General features: G+C 51.3%; 2 protein-coding genes across 2 annotated transcripts; one reads left to right on the forward strand and one right to left on the reverse strand.

The window, feature by feature from the left end:
* Positions 1–108: 108 nt before the first annotated feature.
* LOC1274273 (muscle M-line assembly protein unc-89) lies at positions 109–7,051 on the reverse strand. Its single transcript, XM_313369.6, has 7 exons — positions 6,574–7,051; positions 5,702–6,496; positions 4,632–5,597; positions 4,402–4,558; positions 3,477–4,294; positions 884–3,400; positions 109–800 (listed from the first exon to the last, which is right to left on the reverse strand). Exons 1-7 carry the CDS (start codon positions 7,049–7,051, stop codon positions 304–306), a joined length of 6,228 nt encoding a protein of 2,075 aa, XP_313369.6. The 3' UTR covers positions 109–303.
* An 8,761-nt stretch (positions 7,052–15,812) lies between these two features.
* On the forward strand, positions 15,813–20,983 carry LOC1274274 (putative fatty acyl-CoA reductase CG5065). Its single transcript, XM_313370.6, has 8 exons — positions 15,813–16,119; positions 18,305–18,387; positions 18,471–18,587; positions 19,092–19,382; positions 19,464–19,677; positions 19,768–19,966; positions 20,038–20,277; positions 20,368–20,983. Exons 1-8 carry the CDS (start codon positions 16,113–16,115, stop codon positions 20,738–20,740), a joined length of 1,524 nt encoding a protein of 507 aa, XP_313370.6. The 5' UTR covers positions 15,813–16,112; the 3' UTR covers positions 20,741–20,983.
* Positions 20,984–20,994: the final 11 nt, after the last annotated feature.

Here is a 20,994-nt window from a genome sequence, read left to right on the forward strand (position 1 = left end):
ACAATGCCGAACATGGATCGATTTCAATCTTTTCGGATATGAAGTTTGCTCAAAACTGGGCAAACTGCTGCTTGAGGTCACAAAGAAAAGCCACCAAGACACAAGACCTTTCTTTATCACATTCTCGCGAGTGAATATTTATTTTATTATCTAAAGCACATCAAAACACGCACACACAGTTATGGACGGCGAGCGCCATCATTTACAAGTAGAAAAACTGGGCTGCACAAATAGATAAAAACAGTCTTAAACGGTCTACAACCTTAAGCCTATAGTAGAAAGCTGCCCTTTGCAACCGTCCCCCTACTCCTCCTCCTCCTCATCCTCCTCGTCTTCCTTTTCCTCCTCCGCCTCCTCCTCCTCCGGCTGCTCGTCCCCTTCGGTCGGTTCCGGCACGGGCTCCTCCGGTACCGGTTCCGGTTCGGGCGTGGGCGGTTTCGGCAGGACGCGCGGCGCCTCGTTCTCCACCACCACGTCGTCCATGCGCTTGTGCTTGTGCGTTTGGACCCGCTGGTCGAAGCGGAGCGGGATCGACACCTGCCGCGACATCTCGACCGACTTGACGTCGTTCCTGGCGATCAGCGTGTACTTGCCGCTGTCGCGCAGCTGCGGATCGTTGATGATCAGCTGCACCGTCGTGATCTTGGTGCGGTTCTCGTAGTAGTGCTGGTTGAAGATCTCGTACTTGGCGTTGCTCTGCAGGATCGGGATGCCGTCGTACATCCAGCGGAACGTCGGCACCGGGTTGCCGCGCACCCGGATCTCCAGGTGCAGATCATTCGTCGTCGGATGGTACAGTTCTGTTCGGGGGGAAGAGGGAGAAGAGCAACGAAGAGGGGCAATGTTAGGAGCTGCAAAAAGCGATCGCATCAAGCGCACTTACCTCTCAGCGGTGTGATGAACGTCGGCGGCACCAGCTCAACCTCGTCCTTCTTCTCCAGCTCGAACACGGTGATGCGGCACGAGTCGGTCGCCGTACCGTTCGCCGTCTTAGCGACGCACTTGTACACGCCCGTGTCTTCCAGCCGCAGGTCGACCAGATCGAGCGTGCAGTAGCCCTGGCGCGTGACGTCACTGCGGCAGCGCGGTCCCATCACCAGCGGCTCGTCGTCCTTCAGCCAGGTAACCTCAATCTTGGCCGCGTCCGAGCAGCAGCAGTTGAGCGTCAGGTTTTTGCCCTTCTTGATCGTGCCGCTGCGCAGATGCGAGATGAACTCGACCTCGATCGGTTTCTTCCAGCGCTTGACGCGCGGCACCTCGGGCGGTGCCAGGCTCTTGCCGCTCGAGATCAGCTGGCTCAGCTTGACCTTCGGCTGGGCGCCCGGCTGCGGTTCCCGCTGGCGCGGCACCTCCTTCGGCCGTTCCTCCACCACCTGCTCGGGGGCCGGCTGCTTGGGCAGCTTGCGGCGCAGCTTCTTGATCTTCGGACCGCGCTTGACCGGTTTCGGGGGCGATTCCACCTCTTCCTCTTCCTCCTCCGCTTCTTCCGCTACCTCTTCCTGCTCGTCTGCCGCTGGCGGGGCAGGCTGCGGGGTTTTGGCCGGCGTTGCCGGCTTCTCCGCCGGCTGTTCCTCGGCTTCCGGCTGTTCCTCGGCTTCGGCCTCCTCCTCCTCGCTCGTGGTGTCACCGGGCACGTACTCTTCGTACTCGCTTTCCGCCTCCGTGTCCGTCTCCCACTCCCAGAACCGCTCGGGCGTCTGACCCTTCAGATAGTACGAGCCATCCTCCAGGAAGACGACCTCCCGGTGCTGTCTCGGTTCCACCACCTTCTCCTCCTCGAACGTGCGGCGCTTGTCCGCGTGGTGCATGTGGTACATCGGCATCGCGGCCGCCTTGCCCTCGAACCGCAGCGTGTACTTGAGCTCCTCCGTGCCGAAGTCGTTGCTCGCCTTCACCAGATACCGGCCGTTGTCGCGGATCTGCGGATTGTGCAGGCACAGCTTGTGGATGCCGTGCGGTTCGCGGATCTGGATGAACTTCTCGTTGTTCTCGATGATGATGCCGTCCAGGAACCACTCCACCTTGATCGGTCCCGTGCCCTTGATCTGCGTCTCCAGCACCAGATCGTCCACGCGCAGATCGTAGTGCTGCGTCATGCAGCGCACGAACCGCGGCGCTTCGCCCTCCGCCACCGGGATGCGCACCGGCGCCGGCAGCACGTTCAGCCGGCAGGTACCGCGGATGACGGCGCCCGACTTGTCCTTCACGACCACCTCGTAGTCGGCGGTGTCGTCCCGGGACGCCTTGTTGAACGCAATCACGCCCGTGCCCTCCTGCGCGTCGGACAGGTTCTTGATCTGCTTGGTGAACTCCATCGGTTCGCCGTTCTTGTACCACTTGAAGTCGGCCTTCGAGCCGAGCACGGTACAGAACAGACGCACCGGCTTACCCTCAACGATGTTGATGTCGTGCAGCGTGCTGCCGAAGCGCAACACCGCCCGCGCATCAACGCGCTTCGCTTCGTCCGGGTTCAGCTCGGGGAAGAGGCGCAGATACCGTTCCTTGCGCAGCTTGTCCTTATCCTCAGCCGGTTCTCCCTCGGCGGGAGCTGCCACTTCCACCGGTGGAGCAGCAACCTCCTTCGGCGGTTCCGGTACCGGTGCGGCCGGTGCAGCGATCGCCGCCTCTTCTTCCGGCACGACCTGCGGCTGCGGGACGCGCTTCTTGCGCAGCTTCTTAATCTTCGGGCCACGCTTCGGCGGTGGCGGCGGTGCCTCCTCCTCATCCTCGTCCTCCTCATCCTCATCCTCATCGTCCGCCTCGACCGGTTCCGGCTGCTTGGGCGGTGGCGGTGGCGGCGTCTTGATCAAAAAGTCGGGCGACGGCGACCGGGACGGTACCTTCTCGACCGGTGCCGGTTCCGGCTCGGGTTCCGGCTCGGGCACCTCGGGCTCGGGCTCCGGTTCCGGCGACACGTAATCTTCGTACTCGCTCGGCGCGCTCGTATCCGTTTCCCACTCCCACAGATGCTCGGGCGTTTGGCCGCGGATGTAGTACGAGCCGTCCTCCAGGAAGATAAACTCCCGGTGCGGTCTCGGAGCCGGTTCCGGCTTCGGCGGCTCCTCGTACACGCCGTGCTTCATCAGGTTCGGGTCGTGGTACCGAATGCCGAACACGTGGCTTTCGGCGATCTTGCGCTCCATGATGCGCCGGACGGCATGGCGCAGCACGTCCTTGCCGACTACGTTCGTGGCCTCGCAAGCGTACTGGCCCTCGTCCTTCGCCTGCGGGTCGTGGATGGTCAGCTTGAACACACCGCCCGGTTCGCGCATCGGGAAGAACTTCTCACCCGTCGGATCGACCAGATCGATGCCGTCCCGCAGCCACTTGATCGTGGGCATCGGGTTGCCGCGCACGTTCACCTCCAGCACCAGATCGTTCGTCTGGATGTCGTAGTGCTCTAGGGGAGAAAAAAGACAAACAAACTCCAATGAGGATCGTGCTCTCCTCTGCAAACAAACAACGCGAGCACTTACCCTTAACATTGCGCACAAAGCTCGGCGCAACGTGCTGTTTCTCCGGCACCGGGTACACGATCACCTTGCAGGTCGTCTCCACCTCGCCGACCGCATTGCTCGCCGTACACTTGTACGTGCCGGAGTCGTTCAGCTCGGCCGACAGGATGTGCACTGCGCCGACGCCCATCTTCGTGTCGTTCTTCACGTTCTTGCTCCAGACGAGGGGAATGTTGTTCTTGAACCACTTGATCGTCGGCTTCGGACCGACGCACGAGCACACCAGCTTCAGTTGCGATCCCTCCGCCACCGTTTGGTTCTTCAGATTCGCCTCAAAGTACAGCTTCTGCAGTACCTCCACCACCTTGTGCTTGGTGGGCTCCTCCGCGATCGGGCCGGGGATGCGGCCCTTCAGCAGGCCCTGCAAGTTCTTGCGCCACTGTTTCGGTTCCTTCTTCTTCTTCGGTTCTTCCGGTGCGTCCGCTGCATCCGCAGCCGGCTCGGCACCTTCGGCGGCCGCTCCGGCAGCGGGCGCATCCTCGGTGGTCGCCTCCACCGCTGCCAGCGCCTCGACGACGGCCGAAATGTCCGGCTCGGGGCCGGCCTGGTGAGCGACGGAGGGTGCACGGGACACGGAGCGCGACCGCGTACCGTACACAAAGCCGTCCTCTTCCGAGCGCGTGATCTGCTTGTCCGCATGGTAGATACCGTGCGTCAGCTGGCTCTGGTAGAATTCGCGCCCCTTGAACGTGACCGAGTGTTTCAGCTTCTCCTCGCCGGCGTGGTTCTTGGCCGTTACGACCCACTTGCCACCGTCGAGCTTTTCCGGATTGTGGATGCTACGAAGAAGGGGATTGGGAATCGCGTTAAATCAGATCTGAATGAGCGAGATCTCAAAGTCTCTATAAAAATAGGATCAGTCAGTCAGTCAGATCACTCAACTTACCTCAAGCGGTACACGCCGTTGCCTTCGCGGGAGATGATCACGCGATCCGTCTCGTTGGTAAACTCCATCCCGTCCCGCTCCCAGGTCAGCTTCGGATCGGGAACACCGCGCACGTGCACCTCCAGGATCAGATCGTCCACTAGAGAGTCGTAGTAGTCTGCAACGACGAAAAAGGGTTGGCATCAGTACCTCAATTCCTAACCCCATCCAATCCACCACAACGACCTTACCGATGACCCGCGTGAACGTCGGCACCGTTTCGATGTCCTTTTCCGTCGCGAACACGGTCACCGTGCAGGAGCACTCGATCTCGCCGAAGCTGTTCTTCGCGTACGCCGTGTACTCGCCCGAGTCGGCCACCGTCGTCGGCGTGATGCGCACGCACCCGAACTCGACCTTGGTCGCGTTCACCACGCTCTTGCTCCAGACCAGCGGCTTGCCGTTCTTCATCCAGCGCCAGGTCGGCTGCGGCCCAGTCACACTGCACGTCAGCTTGATCGATTTGCCGGCCGGCACGGTTTGGTTCTTCAGCTTTGTCTCCCACATCAGCCGGTTCTTGGAGTCGCGTATCACGAACGGTTCCACCGGCCCATCCTCGAAGCGGCGGCGGCCCGGCATTGCCTTGAACTTTGGCTTTGGAGCTGCTGCTGCTGCCGTCTGCTCTGGTGCAGTAGCTTCTGGTGCCGGCGCTTCTGTATCTACTTCGCCGGCTTCTCCTTCTGCTGGTTCGGCCGGTGGCACTGGCTCGCCTGTGGCCGCCGGTTCCGCTTGCTGCTGTGCCTGTGACTGGGCTTGGCTAGCCGGCTGCTGCTGCTGCTGCTGCTGGTCGGTTGGTGGAGTCGGTTCCGCCGTCAACAGTAGACTGGCCGCTTCCTTCTCCTCGAGCCGCCTTTTAAAGTAGTCCGCGTGCTCGATGTGCTGCACGTGGATCAGCTTATCCTTCGAGGTGAAGCTCACCTCGTGCGACACCTTGGCGGTGCCGGCCGAGTTGACCGCCCGGCACTCGTACACGCCACAGTCGGCCGGGGCCGGCTTGTGGATGCACAGCTGGTACACGCCGTTCGGTTCGCGGTTGATCAGCAGCTTGTCGCCGAGCACGATGTCCTCGCCGTCCTTTTGCCAGCTGATCGTCGGCTTCGGCAGACCATGCACGTTCACCTCGAGCACGAGATCGTCCGCCCGGATGTCGTAGAACTCTGCAAGGAGGCAAACAAAACAGAAGGCGAGCGAGCGCGTTAGATGGCATCCCTGCTAGGTCCACGACGTCTCCCCCCCCCCCCCCCCCCCCTCCACGACCTACCTTTGACCGCGCGCGTAAACGTGGCCGGCGTCGTCTCGGCCGACGGCAGCGTGATCACCTTCAGCACGCACGTCGTCTTGATCTCGTTGTGGCTGTTCTTCGCCGTGCAGGTGTACTCGCCCGCATCCTTGCGCGTCACGCCGTTGATCACGATCTGCCCGATCGCGCCACTGTTCATCAGCTTCACGTGATCGCCAAAGTCGATCGCGCGCCCATTCCGCTGCCACTTGAACATTGGCAGCGGCCCATTCGCCGAGCAGGTCATCTTCACGATCGCACCCTTCGTGGTGGTGACGTTGTGCAGCTGCCCGGCCCACGCGAGCTTGTTCTTCGAGTCGCGAATCACGTACGATTCCGACTCGTACGGTTCGTGCACGTCGTCGCCGCCCCGGGCCGTGCGGCCACCGCCCGCCAGCCGCTCCTTCGCCTCCGTCTTGATGCGCAGCTCCTCGCGCTTGCGCTCCTCGATCTCCTCCTCCGTCAGCAGCTTCCGGTCGGCGTTGGTGATGCCGGGCAGCCGCATGTACGGCACCTTGTCCACGAAGTCGACCGTGTGGGACATCTGGCACCGGCCCGCCTCATTCTCGGCGATGCACGTGTACCGGCCACTGTCCTCCGGCGTCGGGTCGTAAATGTTGAGCTGGAAGATTTCCTCCCCCTCGAAGGTGGCCCCGATCCGCTGATCCAGCACGATCGGTTCCCCGTCCTTCAGCCAGGTGATGGTTGGTTCATATTCCTTCTGGAACATGATCCTAGCCTCGATCACGAGGTCGTTCAATGCATGGTGGAAGTAGTCTGGGGAAAGAAGCAAACATAGATTACACAACGCCAGCGCTCTCGCGGCCGCAGCAGCAGCACGTCATCACACTTACCTCTGATTTTCACAAAGAACGGCAACTGACACTTGGGCTTGATCGCGTCGTACACTTTGACGTGCGCCACCGACGGTATCTCGCCGCCCCGGTTCTTCGCCAGTATCTTGTACTCGCCCGCGTCCGAGTGCTTCAGGTGCTTGATGGTGAGCGTGTACAGGCCGTCGGCGGCGGACGTCTGCAGGTTGGGCGTCCGCTCAATCTGTTGATCGTTCTTGAGCCATCGCACCGTCACCTCCTGGCCCTCGACCGTGCACTGTAGCTTGATGGTGGAGCCGGCCGGGGCGCTCCGGTCCGTCAGCTTGGTGAGGTATAGCGGTGGTCGCGACGCCTTCCGGAGTCGCTGGAACTCGGCGTCCTTCTCCTTCTCCGTTGGCTCGGGCGTTTTCTCCTCCTGCTCGAACTTGATCAGCGCGATCTCGTCCTCATCCTCGTGGAACACGCGCCACTGGGAGGGATCCACTTCGTCCACGGACATGTCGCTGTAGGAGTAGGATAGTTCTGACGATAGTTCCTCCGATTCGCTATAAGACTCCTCGGACTCGTCGCCGTCCTCTTTTAAATCAGATTCATCGTCGTTCGGCTCGCCGTCGGCGGCTGCGACTGCGCCCGTCGGCTCAAGCTCGCGCGCTGCCGGCACCTCCTCGCCCTCGCCGGCACCGTCCGCCTCGTCCACCGCCTGCTCGTCGCCTTCAATCGGTTCACCCTCCAACGGTTCGGTGTCTTCGGCAGCCGCTACGTCACCATCACCGGCCGCCGCATCAGCCACCGCTGGGGGTTCGTTTTCGCGGCTATCTTCAAGTTGGTCCGTCGAAGTTTTTTTTTGTCCTGAGATTCGTCGACCGCCGGCGGTTCCTCTTCGACCAGCGGCATCACCACCAGCTCGGGCCGCTCCTCCTCCTCCTCGATGATGGTCACCTCGACTGCGGTCGAGATGTCCTTGCAGGACGCCTCGTCGATGACGCAGCCGGACGAGAAGAAGAGCGAGATGTACTCGTCCACGTTCGTCACACCGCCCGACACGTCCATCACCAGCGCCTTGTCGATGATGGCCTTGCAGGAGGCGACCTGCACGTTGCGGTTCTCCCCAATCTCGAACGGCGACTTTTCGCGCACCAGCATCATCTCCTTGCGCAGCGGATCGTCCACCCGGAGGCGCGAGATCGAGACCGAGCGGGAACTGCGCTCCCGGGACGGTTCCCGCGAGTAGGTGCCTTCGCGCGACATCGAACGCCCGCCATCGCCGCCCGGCTGCTGCTCCTGCTCCGTCACGATCACCTGCGGGATCACCTCTTCGCTGTTTTGCTTGCGTACCATCCTGGACGCTTCCTGGGAACGGGATTCGTCACTCACGCGCGCTGGTTAGGAACTCACACTCGATACCACTTTCACCCTTTGTAGCCTTCTCCAACTTTCCACTAGTTGTCTAGCACTAGCAAATCTTTGCTTCGATCTGTTCGATCACCACGTTCAAGGACCTGCGGCAGTCGTCGGTGAACTAGCGTTGGATGGCCCTGAGCGGTGAGACTTTTAAATAATCCGAAGGGCGCAATTTCATTGTCAATGACGTGCGGGTGTGATCACTTTCTAATTTTAACGCACCCGAAGCAGCGCCCGGACCGGTGCAAGGTGCCAAACTGTTTCCGCCAGACGCCCACGGCTAGGCCATTTTTGGGGGTGGCGGGGAAAGGTGAATGTTTGGGTCGGTGCGAAGATCGCCAAATCAAACCGATTCTGGCAATTCTTTGCCCGTGCGTTACTCACAGGCGAACGCAATCGAAGCCCACACGCACACGAATCGTGCGATCGGTTCTAATTTTGGGACACACCAAAACACACACACACACACACTAACCGTGCTGCCAAAGTCAAATGGTTCGCGTGAAAAATGCAACTTATTTGCACCCGGGCACTTCCTTGATTTTGGTTTCGGTTTTGTACGGTTGAGCCGTGTGAGGCGTTGTTGAGCTTTCTGAGCTGCTATCTCTCCACGATGGAATGTAGAAGCTTATGGAGGCCAAACTCAGCGGGACTTTGTTTGTTTAAAAGCTCTTTAGCTCTTATGCAGTTGTAGAAATAATATATTTCTATTTTATAAAATATTTGAAAATAATGTATTTTTTGTGCGTCTGTTGAACATGAAAGTTTTGTATGCACTCCAATACATGTCCTGCTGTAATTGTAATTTAATAGTACATATTGAGTGTCTCATTTAGTGTGAAACCAAAATCATTTAAAAAACAAAAACGATAACATAGTTTGAATAATTCCCAGTTCACTGCGTTGTCTTTTGTTTTGTAATTTGGGAGCTCGCAATATTCTCTTTTGTGGAAATTTTTTTATGATGCAGTCTTATGATAAATGGAAAATTTGTCCTTAATTTATTATGTTTGTCAAATTTGGAGAAAAACATAAACCATACTTTCGCCTTTAAAACGTGATCATTAAATAATAAATCTTCTTACACAATCGAATTTATTGTAACACTAATAATACTGAGCCCACTTATGCCCTGCTTAAATTATGTAACGTTGATTGCAATCCACGAACACGTTTCCAAGTATAAGAACATTCTCAAATTCAGTACAAAAATTAATTAAAAAAACAGTTGTAAGTAGAAGTCTGGTTTTTATGTCTTTTTTTACTTCTAAAAAAATAGCTACATATTTCATCATCCTATCAAATTATAGTTTCGGCAGGTGTATATAGTATAGGTGTGTACCGGTTATGAGTTTTGGGAGTTGTTGGATATTTTAATGACAAAAACAAAGTAGATTTTTTATTTTTATTTTTAGCCTATTCATATTGTACATTGACGCAAATAAATAATGATGTTGCTGAGACGGCTTACGTGCTTAGACTAAACTTTGTATTACAATTATTCTTACATTAACCTAATCTCTTACTTATTACATCCCCAACACTAGTATATACAACGATTAGGTCACGCTCTGGCCGTGCACACATCTATAATCTTGTAAGGTTCTAGCTCTAGCATTGATGGTAAAGGTTACTATTGCGATTCGTTTTTATTTCTGAAAAAAAAACCAACTGTGCAACTCACCATAAGTTTAAATACGATCAAGTAAACACTTTTTTTCGAGGACAATGCTCGCCAAATTAAACTAAAAATTGATAACCGCAACCCTCAACTAACGCTGCTAAGTAAAAGTGTCCATTTAAGTCAACTACTGCTACAACTGCTACATCATCAACAAACAATATCGAATGACGCTCGACCACGGAGGAAGTTAGCTATATGAGCATATCCTCCAGTCCAGAACAGATTGTCCCTGATATACGCTATTAATGCGGAGCGAGCAGAAACCACTGATAAGAAGTGATTTTTAGAATTCGACTAATCGGCATTTAACAATTGTTTAAAATTCATATAATTTGCTCAAAAAACTGTCCAATTTCGCTGCGTATCTTCGAATCGGCGTATAAGAAGTATCGCATATCTCGGGGACTTCCTGTAAATGGTTTGTCTATTTTTGGTAACTACATACTGAAATAAGTTATATTATCAAGGTGATACTGCCGAGCATGGTTTGATGAGCTTTCAAATTGGCATTAATATTATCACAAGTTGAATCGAATTCATTTATTCATTTCAGTTGAATACAATGAAATACAAATTTGACTCCTGAATGCAAATGAAATATAAATATTGTTTATTCAGATGCAATATAATTAATGAAAATAATTTTGTGGATGTAAATCGCCCATACTTAAGGTTCATTTTATTTTATTTATCATTTATCATTTTATCATTATCATTTTATTATTTTATCATTTATCATTTTATTTAGAAAAATCCAGTTGAAATATTTAATAATAACAAATTGTCACATTTATTTGCTTTTCATCATTGATCACAACGTTGCCCCAATATTTTCTGCTAGACGGTTAAGCTCTTTGGCTTCCCTTTATTTCCGCAACACGACGCAACAGCAACACCGGAGAAAGTTCAACCGCTCTGTCACCGAATCCATAACACTGGCCGACTATGACACAGAAGAGAGGAACACCTCCAAAAACTGTCCTACCGTAGAGGACCTACAAATGTGCGGACGAGGAAACCACGCATTAAATGGTCGCTTCTTGTTCGACACGCATGGTAGCGTAATGCCAGACTGCCAACACAGCCGTCCGAACGATCGAGCCATTTCTGGTGAATGAGATCGGTGAAAAATGCGTAAACGATTAATGGAAAATGACGTGAAAAATGTTCCATATTTCATACAAACTACAAAACGGATATATTTTTATGAACTTTTCAATCGTAAACAAATGTAACCTCAGCATACTGAAAGAACAGGAAGGTGGCATTCACTTTCTAATTTAATCCCTGTTACTAAGGTGGTAAAAACCAGGAAAGTAACGCATCGCATCGATTACACAACGATCCTCGACCACTAGCGAAATCGTACACACAAATCGTAAAAGGTGCATCCTGCGTCGAATAAACACACATCCGCGCACGATCACACCGACCGACCGACGATCACCTTGATCTTTAAAAAGAAAAGCTAGCATGGCAGCATGACAGCCAAACGCATTTGCACCGGTAAACAGTTATTGGATGGCGTCGTTGTTTGGCCCGTCCCTTATGCAACCGTGTGCAGCACGCAGTGACAATCCTTCATCTCGTGTGCCCTCGTGTTCGTAGTGTAGTGCCTGCATGCGAAGCCTATTTTCCTCTCAGCGTTTAGCAAACACACACACACGAGCTCAAAAACAAGCAGCAACAGTGCAAATAGTGGACGGGACTGTTTAAGGCACGCATCAATAGACACATATAGCTTTTCGCGAACCATCTAGCATTCGGTAAATAAAATGGCACTGGTCAAGCATGTTTTGTGGTTTCCATTTTCCCTTCCCCTTGCAATTGAATCTCAAAGTAGGTCTCTGCTCTTAAGGGGACATAAAAAATCAGCCAATCGACAGCACTCGATCAACAAATTCACTTTTACTTAGTGCGTAAGGGTTCTGTACGTACACAACAACCCGGCTGAAGGCTAGAGGACGAACCGCGCCACTAACCGTGCAGATGTCATGGCATCAACTTGACAACGAAATTCCGAACCTGGCTGAACGTTCGCAGGCGCCCTAACTAGTGCGCCCTTTGGTGCTGCGGATAGTAACTGTCGAGCACGAGTCGATCGGTATCGATCGAATTCCTTTTCTAGCTGACTCATTACAGCGATGCAGCGTGCAGTGAACTGGCGCATTGACCCCCTCCGGTGTGACCAGCGATGACAGAATGTCGACCAGAGTGTGGTTCAGCTGTTGGATGCACAACCACTGGCCGAGTGAGCCAGTTTCACCCCCGGGCCACGTACTATCACCTGCATCACAGTAACTGGACGACCTTGTACTTGTCATCTCACGCGCACTTGCAAACAGCCTGTGGTGTGGAAATGCAGTATTTCCTTATAGTACGGTTTGTTTTGCCTGTTATGTTTTGGCTCCTTTCATCGTACGGGTAATAAAAATGCCCTCCACGCTTCTGCGGACATTTAAAGAATGCCATGCACGCGGTTGACGCCACGTGGGTTAGTGTGCGCAACGGAAAAGATGGGTTGATAATGTCGTAGCTGCTTAAGAAAAGAAAAAAAAAATGGCAACATTTTAAGCCCAACTGATCCGACCTCAAAGTCAAACAATTAATCCATTGTTTTGCCAACCTTAAGCCAAGTCAAGTCAAATCGTTTGCGCTAACAATAAATCGTTCATCATTCCAAAAGTTTAGCAGCACATTGTAAGCAAATTGACGTAACGTTAGGGAGACCATTTGCAGGTTTTCCGAACTTTCCCAATTATCTGTCGATTAGTGGTGTGGGTTTGGCGTCTAATTATGTCACCGCGCCGTTGAGATCGTGTAATTAGAGAAGTGTCGATCAGCTTCCGCAATCGCAAGGCACCGCTTGGAGGAAGGGAGCGAAAATGAGCAATCAAATGGATGCATTGGGGAATGAAAATGTTATTGAAAGATATTTTTGCAGTTGGAATTGAACAAGACATATTGTAACAAATTTTTTTTTTATATTCCCTCCTGAATAAAACAAAATCATATATTTTTTAATAATTTCTCCTATACATTTCAACATGGTAAGGTGAATATTTTTCCTCATTCGATTGATCAATATACGATCATGTGTCTTAATATGTTGCTTAAGCCACATCCCCCACCAGCTGCTAGCACCATTCAATCTGCTCCACCTGTGAAAAGCTTACGGAAATATCTTTTCGCTTGCGGTTATGCACCGACGAACGATCGTGCGGCGCTCCATCGCTCGGAGAAGGGAACAAACATTCTTTACCACACGGTGACATCTTTCAAACCCCCCATCGCGTTAGCGTTAAAAGCACAGCGTTACGAACAGGCACCAAGAGTGCATTAGATCGATTCCGAAAGGCAGGGATAGGCCCGTTTATCGGTGTCATTTAAATGGAAAACAGCCATTCGTGCGCGGTGGTGGTGCATTCGGTTGGACCACAATATTTTAAACCCCTGCGCATTGCATAATGCTGCAGGAGTTTGAGCGAGTCTGCTGAGCGAGTCACCACATGAACGCTGTTGACTAACAGGCGGAACGATCGTAAACTGCCCAATGCGGAATCGAAACGCTCTCGATCTAGCCAAACAAGCGCATGGAATATCGTGCGTTGTGGTTTTGCGTTATGTTTCATGGGTGATCGGGGCTTGTACGAAGACGCACTGAATGACCTAGACCTGATTTGTATAGCTGGGAAGATGGACGTACGTCTACCGGCCGTTTTGTGCAAAGCACCCAAACGAAATGCGTTTGTCACCGCGTAATTTATTCCCCGTCCGTGACTGTGAACTCCCCAAAATGGAAGTCGCAAATAAGTTTAAAATATTCGGCAGCCATCCGGCAGATGGGCATCGATTTATCATCATAAAGGCAGACTATCATCCAACGGTAGAAGATGATGAACATATTTACGATAGCTCGACGTTCATCATCTTCCCCTTTGACGGAAGATCAAGATTTATTGGCAAAGGTGCACCACCAACGATCATCACGCACTAATAGAACCATCAAAAAAGTACAGCGGCTGAGTTGCAATAGCGAAAGCTTTCGATACCGTCTCCGAGCAACAATTATGCAAGCAGTCCGGTCGGACAACTTCCAGCTCCAGCGGTACTGGAATATATTCAAATGCATTTCAAATTCAGCTTTACCCAAAAACTGGCCCTGAAGAACTTGTTTTGAAAGGTATTTTTAAATCCATTTCCCTCTCGATCTGCTCTATACTGATCGTGTGAACGGGAGGGCAAAAATGACTACAAATTTTTCAATTTTTGATTCTTATGGAGCTTGAATTTTGGACCTAAAAATACTCCCCAAGGTATCAACGCCAAAGGTTTCATTAGTGTTGGATGCATCTTATTGTTCATATTTTTTTATTGTACATAATAAATAGTAAAATCCAATAAAAAAGTGTAATAAGCGGTTGCTATTGCACGATCGTTTTTGCGAGGGATTATCGGGCAAACTCCCATTTAATAGGTCCTAATAACGATAACGGCTTCGCACCTGTTTTGCATGCATGGCTTCAAACGTTTTCCTTCCCTCTGCAACCTGAGGCATAAATATACCCCCCCCCCCCCTTCCTACCTCCTCTCATCCCCTCCCTCACACCACCGTACGTCCAAAAACCCAATCGATCGCTGAAATTATGCAATAAACACCCAATTCAGCTTCGAAATACCTTTTACCTTACGATTTGAATCTTTCGTTAAGCCCTGCCGGATTACAGGCCCGACTATAGCCCCAGACTGGGGAAACGGGTTTTAAAACACAAGCTCCAACTTCTTGTGCCGGAATCTTCTGGTGCACAGTCGGTGGAGAACGTAGTCCACAACACAGCAGTCCACCGTACCCAGCGCCGACAGTTTCCCTTTCTATGCACGCGATTTGCTGCCAAACACCATGCCGCCTACTGTGTTGGTGGTGGCGCGTCCAATCAAACGCTACGCTCTTGTGCGCCTCGTTGCTAGTGGAAACAGGTTTTCCTGTCCACAGAAAGGACAGGATGTTTATGTTCTAGTTTCGGGCTGCATCTGATGCCGCAACCCGAGCACGATCGATTTGGGGTTAGGTATTCCGGTTTGAGAGGTTTTTATCGGGGATTTCCCCATCCGGGGAAGAGACTCCAAGCGCCATTAAAAGAGTGATAAGATGTCCTCAACCTGATATGCCTGATCGCAGATGCAAATGATGCTGGTCTCTTAGATACGTCCTTGGCGGGTTCCTTTGCGCGGGTTTGTTCGGTATAGTAAAAGTGCACTCATCGCAACAAAAAAAACACACACACACACGCATGTCCAAACTTTACCAATGACGGCACGATGAATTATTCGAATATTTCAATCACACTCCACTGAGGACGGGGCAAAGTGAGTGTGTTGTTGCGCAATGCTCCCGTGCCGCCGTTGCGTGCTCGAAACCATCCGCTATGCCATTCCGAACCGGGTCAAAAGCGGCCACAAATCTGTACCGTCCCCAAGCGTGTGTGTATGCTTTCAGCTCCCGCCATCCGAGCCCGTCAGCCCAACCAAGAAGGGGCGCGTTTCTTTGCGTTTTTCAGGGCCACCAGCGTGAAGCTGTTTTTGAGCGCGTGGCCCAACAAACTGGGGTCTGAAGTGACGGAGCCTCGTCGCGCTGGTGTTGGTGAAATGGTAAACCATTTTTTTTGGGACTATTACGTAAAGCAATGGAGTTTGCTCAGATTTCGGAGAGACTGCAAGATGGTGGCGAATGATTTGATCTCGTCTCCGTAGCTCCGCAGCTCGTCTGATGTGGAATGTGCTCACACTTTAGTTCGGAGCAGTTGAGTTCCAGCGAGCAGCGCGTACAATATTGGCTGGACAATACTGGACACTATGATCTTTCCGCAGAGTCTAATGATGATTAACAACAGCCGTACGTTAAAGCGTTTCTAACGCAGTCTAATTACTCGCACAGAGCATGAGTTCCAATTTGATCTAGAGTGCACGCACCCGCACTGAGTGGGCTTTCTCTCCATCTGTTCGGCTGCGGCTTTGTGGCGGCTGAGGTAGTGCTTCACAGGCAAACCAACGAGCCACAGATGCGCCTACTGCGATTGACCCTTGTGCAGCAACCCCTTCCATCGCCATCCATCGCAACGAAGGAACTCCACTCAGCTGTGGTTTTTTTTTTCGGGGGGCACTAACGATAGTCATAGACTTAGCGAACGGGCCGCGCAGTGCCAGCAGTCTACGCTTGGAGCTTGGAGGAACCGGAGCATCGTGTTGGGGAGACTCGTCGTCGTTCGCGTACCGCCGTCGCGTGTGTACTGTGCTACTCGTGTACCGTTGTTATTATTGCTGCTGTTGTTGTTGTTGTGCCGTCGAAGCCAATTAATCAACCTCGTGCTGCGAGCGAACAGGTGTCCAAAAAGTTTTGTGTTTAGTGGCTAATTTTTGTGTGAAATCATTCGCTACTACCCAATACCCCCGCAAAGCAGAGATTTGCTCTCCAAAAATGAAAGGTAAAGCCATCCGTTTGAGTTTTTGTTCCCAGTTGCCAACGGCAACCTTTGCTGGAGAAGCAGCAACAATCATGAAGCACTGGTGTGTAGAGTCATCTTCGCAACGAGATACAGCAGGGGTGTGTGTTTGTTAAAAACGAATGTTTAAAACAGTTCTTCGTGACAGCACTGCCAGCGGAGACAGGCATGGAGCCAGTGCACGGCGAAGGGAAAGGGCCGGCAAAAGTTGCGCCGTCATAAATCACCCGAACAAAATGGTCCGTGCTTTGAACCCTCGCGACTCTGGTGTCAACGCGCAAAACGTGTTTGTTGCGCATGCTGTTGTCGTCCAACGGCTTTAGAACGCGACGCGAACGGATGCGTGATCGCTCGCCAGTGTTTGCATGCGTGAACGGAGCGGAAAAGTCTGGAAAAGTCTTTGCGTACGGTTTGCGTATGGCGGGTGTCTTAAGTGTGATGTACTAACCCCCCCCCCCACTACGCATCGCCGCAAGTACAGAACACTGCGCTGCGTATTGACCTTCCTTGGGACCGCTTGCGCATATGCGCGTGGCGAACGCTGCCGTTGCGTTATGAGCTGGCGTGCCGTGCTATTGCGCATAGGAAGACAGGGCACGGGCCGATATCCGATGGTCGAAAAGCTCCGCGCGCTCACTTTCGTTTCGGTGGGAAAAATTCGCCGTACGCCGTGGAAATCGCCCAAAGGCCGGCGGACCTTGGGCATTTTGAACATTTCCATACCCTTGAGGTTCGTTTTTGTTTTGTTTGTTTCTGCACCACCGACAGCGACGTAACACCCTCTCAAGAAGGTCAAATTCTTGTCCATCTGTGAGTGATTCTTTTTTTGTTGTTGCAAATCTACGAGAAGGTTCCAGCAAGTAGCTCGCTTTTTTATAGTAACAGCAGTGACAGATTATGGGCAATTTTTGCTTTATTTGCGTTTGCGTTCTTCCGACCTTAAAAATGAACCTGATCCATCTGAACAGGTCTCTGGTGTGGCAATAATCACTTTTGCATCCGGTGCTTTTGGGGAGCGGAATAAAAATGTACGCAATAAATTATACGCTCTTTCCGGTCAGCAGTGCGCGGGAAAGTTCACGTGTGTGATCGTTACGTTGTGGTCTGCCACGAGGAGATAATTTAAGCGGAATGGGCTCATTAAATTCCGTCGTGTTTTATCTTTTGAGATTAAGAGTGAAAGTTGAGCTCAATGATTGAAGATTATTGGATATAAAAAAAAAACACAAAAATAATTGGTTTATATTATTTTTACTCGACGTATTAATTTCCTAATCCTGCCAATGCATAAGAACTGTACGTTCCAAGCTAAACATAATACCAAAAATAATGATGGGGGGTGCTTCCTGAGATTGAATAACCAGTGTATTTGCCCGATAAAGTGTCTTATTATTTATTCTACATAAATATCACCTTCTTCTTCTTCTATTTCGCGTAACGTCCTACCTCCTACGGACATGCCGGCCTATACAGACTTTCGAGACTTAATTCATTACCACGCAGCCGGATAGTCAAATCCTTGCTATGGGGTGACGGTATATTCTAGGCTTGAACCCATGACGGGCAGGCTATTGAGTCGTTCGAGTTTTGACGACCATGGGACATTAATATCTACATAGATTAATATTGTAAACATAAAGGAAGAATGATTTGAAATTATAAAGATTAATATATTATAAAGATTAATCAAACATAATGTAACTGTTCATAGATCAATCTTTCAAATTTACTTAAGTGTGTTTCTTCAGCTTGCTTAATTATTAAAAAAAAGTTTGTATTGGAAATTTCTTGAATACTAGTGATGGAAATTATTTCATTCAATATAATTCTAATTACTAAAATTGTAAATTGTTAAAGGATACTCCGCAGGATAACCTCGAAAGTATTATCAGAAATAAGTATTTGTTAAATGGAGTGCTAATACAAATGTATTGGAATATTCCGACTGCTCGATTAAGCAAATTTATGTCTCTAGAATGGATTATCGTAAGAGAAAAGACTCCAATATTTTGATATGAAAATTCTTACTGTTGTATGCAAACATGATAGTTTTTTGGAGTTGATTATCTCGACGATAAAACTCTAATTTAAGTTTACTTTTACATGTAAAAGAATGAATTTAATTGAAACATACAATTCTGATAATCAAAGTTATCGTCTATTCCAGATTTGGTAAAGAAAACACCAGTCCAAACATGGTACACTGGAAAAACGATCTTCGTCACCGGTGGATCCGGTTTCATGGGCAAGGTAAGTGATCTTCCTCCTGCGATAAATCCTTCTAACAACCTTCCCACGAGATGCCTCATTTAACTGGTAAATCGGTTCCCTAGGTGCTGTTGGAAAAGCTGCTCTACTCCTGCTCCGACCTGGAGCGCATTTACGTCCTGATGCGACCGAAGCGCGGCAAATCGCCACAAACACGTATTGAGGATTGGCTCAAGCTACCGGTAAGTAACGAACGCTAGCGCAATTACACCGCGCCACAGAGCATTGCTGTGCGAGATGATTAAATAACGCACCTTGAGCAACGGGAGGAGAATGATGGCTTAATTTATGGCGGGCCAGGCCCCGCTTGACGTCAATGGGGGCACTGGGAAAGGATGATCTTTTGGCTCCGCACGGGGGCACCTGTGGCTTTGAAGGGCAAAAGGGGTACATCAAACAACAACAAAAAAACACTTCATCATGCGTACCTCATCGAGCAAGTACGTCGTGGTACGATCGATTTGGCCCGTGCTGTATGAAACCCATGCCACCATGACGGGTTTCAATTGCTTCGTGTTTGTGTGTGTGTGTGAGGAATAATTGAAGCCATGAACAAAGCTCAAGATTAATTAAGATTCGCCTCGATTAAGAGAATCATGTTGATGCCGCGATTTGAATGTTTAGATTGCAATAATTACAACGATCACCGATTAACTCACCGCCCAAATGCTCTGTTTCGGCTGCAGGTTTTCAAGCGCATCCGGGAGGAAAAGCCGGAAGTGTACAAGAAGCTCGTCCCGATACCGGGCGATGTGACGAGCGACAAGCTCGGCATCAGCCCGGAGCACGAGCAACTGCTGATCGACACGGCCGAGATCGTGTTCCACTGTGCGGCCACACTGAAGCTCGAAGCGCGGCTGAAGGATGCGATCGAGATGAACACGATCGGCACGAAGCGTATCCTCGATCTCTGCCTGCAGATGAAGCGCCTGAAGGCGCTGCTACACTTGTCCACGGCATTCTGCTACTGCGATAAGGTGAGATCTGCACGGTCTGCCCGGAACCGAAGCCCGGTTTTACTAATTCAATTTGTTCCATTCCCCTCCCCCAATGCGCAGGAAGTACTCACCGAGAAGGTGCACGACTTCCATCACAATCCGTACGATCTGATGCGTACCGTGGAGTGGATGGATGAGAAGGCGCTCGACATGATCACACCGAACTTGCTCACGCCCCATCCGAACACCTACACCTACTCGAAGCGGCTGGCGGAAATGCTGGTGCGCGACACCTATTCCAAGCTGCGTGTTTGCATCGTCCGGCCCAGCATCGGTAAGTGTGCAAAGTCCTCGGAGAGACTTCAAGATCGATCTTCCACAAAACAAACGAATATCCGCTTTTTCTCTCCCTCTTGCCTTCCAGTGTGCCCTGCCAATGCGGAACCAGTCGAAGGATGGGTGGACAGTTTGAACGGTCCCGTCGGCATCATGGTGGCCGGTGGCAAGGGCATCATCCGGTCGATGTTGTGCAACGGGGAATACAATGCGGAAGTCATCCCGGTCGATCTGGCTATCAATGGGCTGATCACGATCGCCTACACCCTGGGCCAGATGGAGGAGATGTAAGTTGGCAAGGAGAGAAGCAGTTCAGTTTCACACTAATGCTAACGACTCATGTTCTTCTTTGTAACAGGCCGAAGGAAATACCGGTGTACAACATTACTTGCCGCGAGACGAAGCGAACCACCTGGAAGGAGGTGCTGGATCTGGGCAAGGCGACCGCCTACGAGTATCCGTTCGAGGCCGGCGTCTGGTACCCGGACGGCGACATTACGATGAACAAAACGTACCACAACATCTGCGTTCTGCTGTTCCACTGGCTGCCCGCTTACTTCATCGACTTTCTGATGCTCTGCTTCGGCCAGAAGCGATTGTAAGTGGCTTCATTTAGCAATTTCGGCGCAATTCGGGAGGTTTTTATAACTTTTTTTGTTGTATTGCCCTTCCCGCTTTCGTTCTCCAGCATGTGCCGCATACAGAACATGGTCTCGGAGGGACTTAGCTTGCTGCAGTTCTTCACCACCCGGCAGTGGGACTTTAAGTCGCACCAGTATCAAGCGATAGCGAAGCATCTCTCGCCGGAGGATAACACCATCTTCACGATGGACGTGGATGCGATCGACACGAAGGACTACCTGCGGCGGATCATTCTGGGCGGGCGGCAGTTCTGCATGAGGGAACCGCTGTCCACCTTGCCCAAGGCACGCATCCAGCTCAAGTGTCTGTACGTGCTGGATAAGGTGGCGAAGGCATTCCTGCTCTACGGTTTGGTGTGGCTATTCCTCACGCTGACCGGACTGAGGGCCCCGGTGTACGAGATGCTCGGCTGGGCATAGGCCATAATGGCCATGTCCCTTTCCAATGTCCTTAGCGGCCCCTTTTCCCGCACCGTCGAAGCAGGGAGCAAGGGAGAAAATACTCAACTGGGAAACTGGGTTTCGTTAGGCTTCACGTGGCTTCGCACGTGGTGCTTCTTTTCTATTGAGTGTGTGTCCTTTTTTTTTGTTTGATATTAGTTTTCTCCCGTTTTGTTAGTCGTGTCAAACCGATCAGATTAATAAAGTAAGCTAACAAAAATAGTTGCTGGAGG

This window comes from Anopheles gambiae, chromosome 2, assembly GCF_943734735.2.
Source record: "Anopheles gambiae chromosome 2, idAnoGambNW_F1_1, whole genome shotgun sequence".
NCBI lineage: Eukaryota > Metazoa > Arthropoda > Insecta > Diptera > Culicidae > Anopheles > Anopheles gambiae.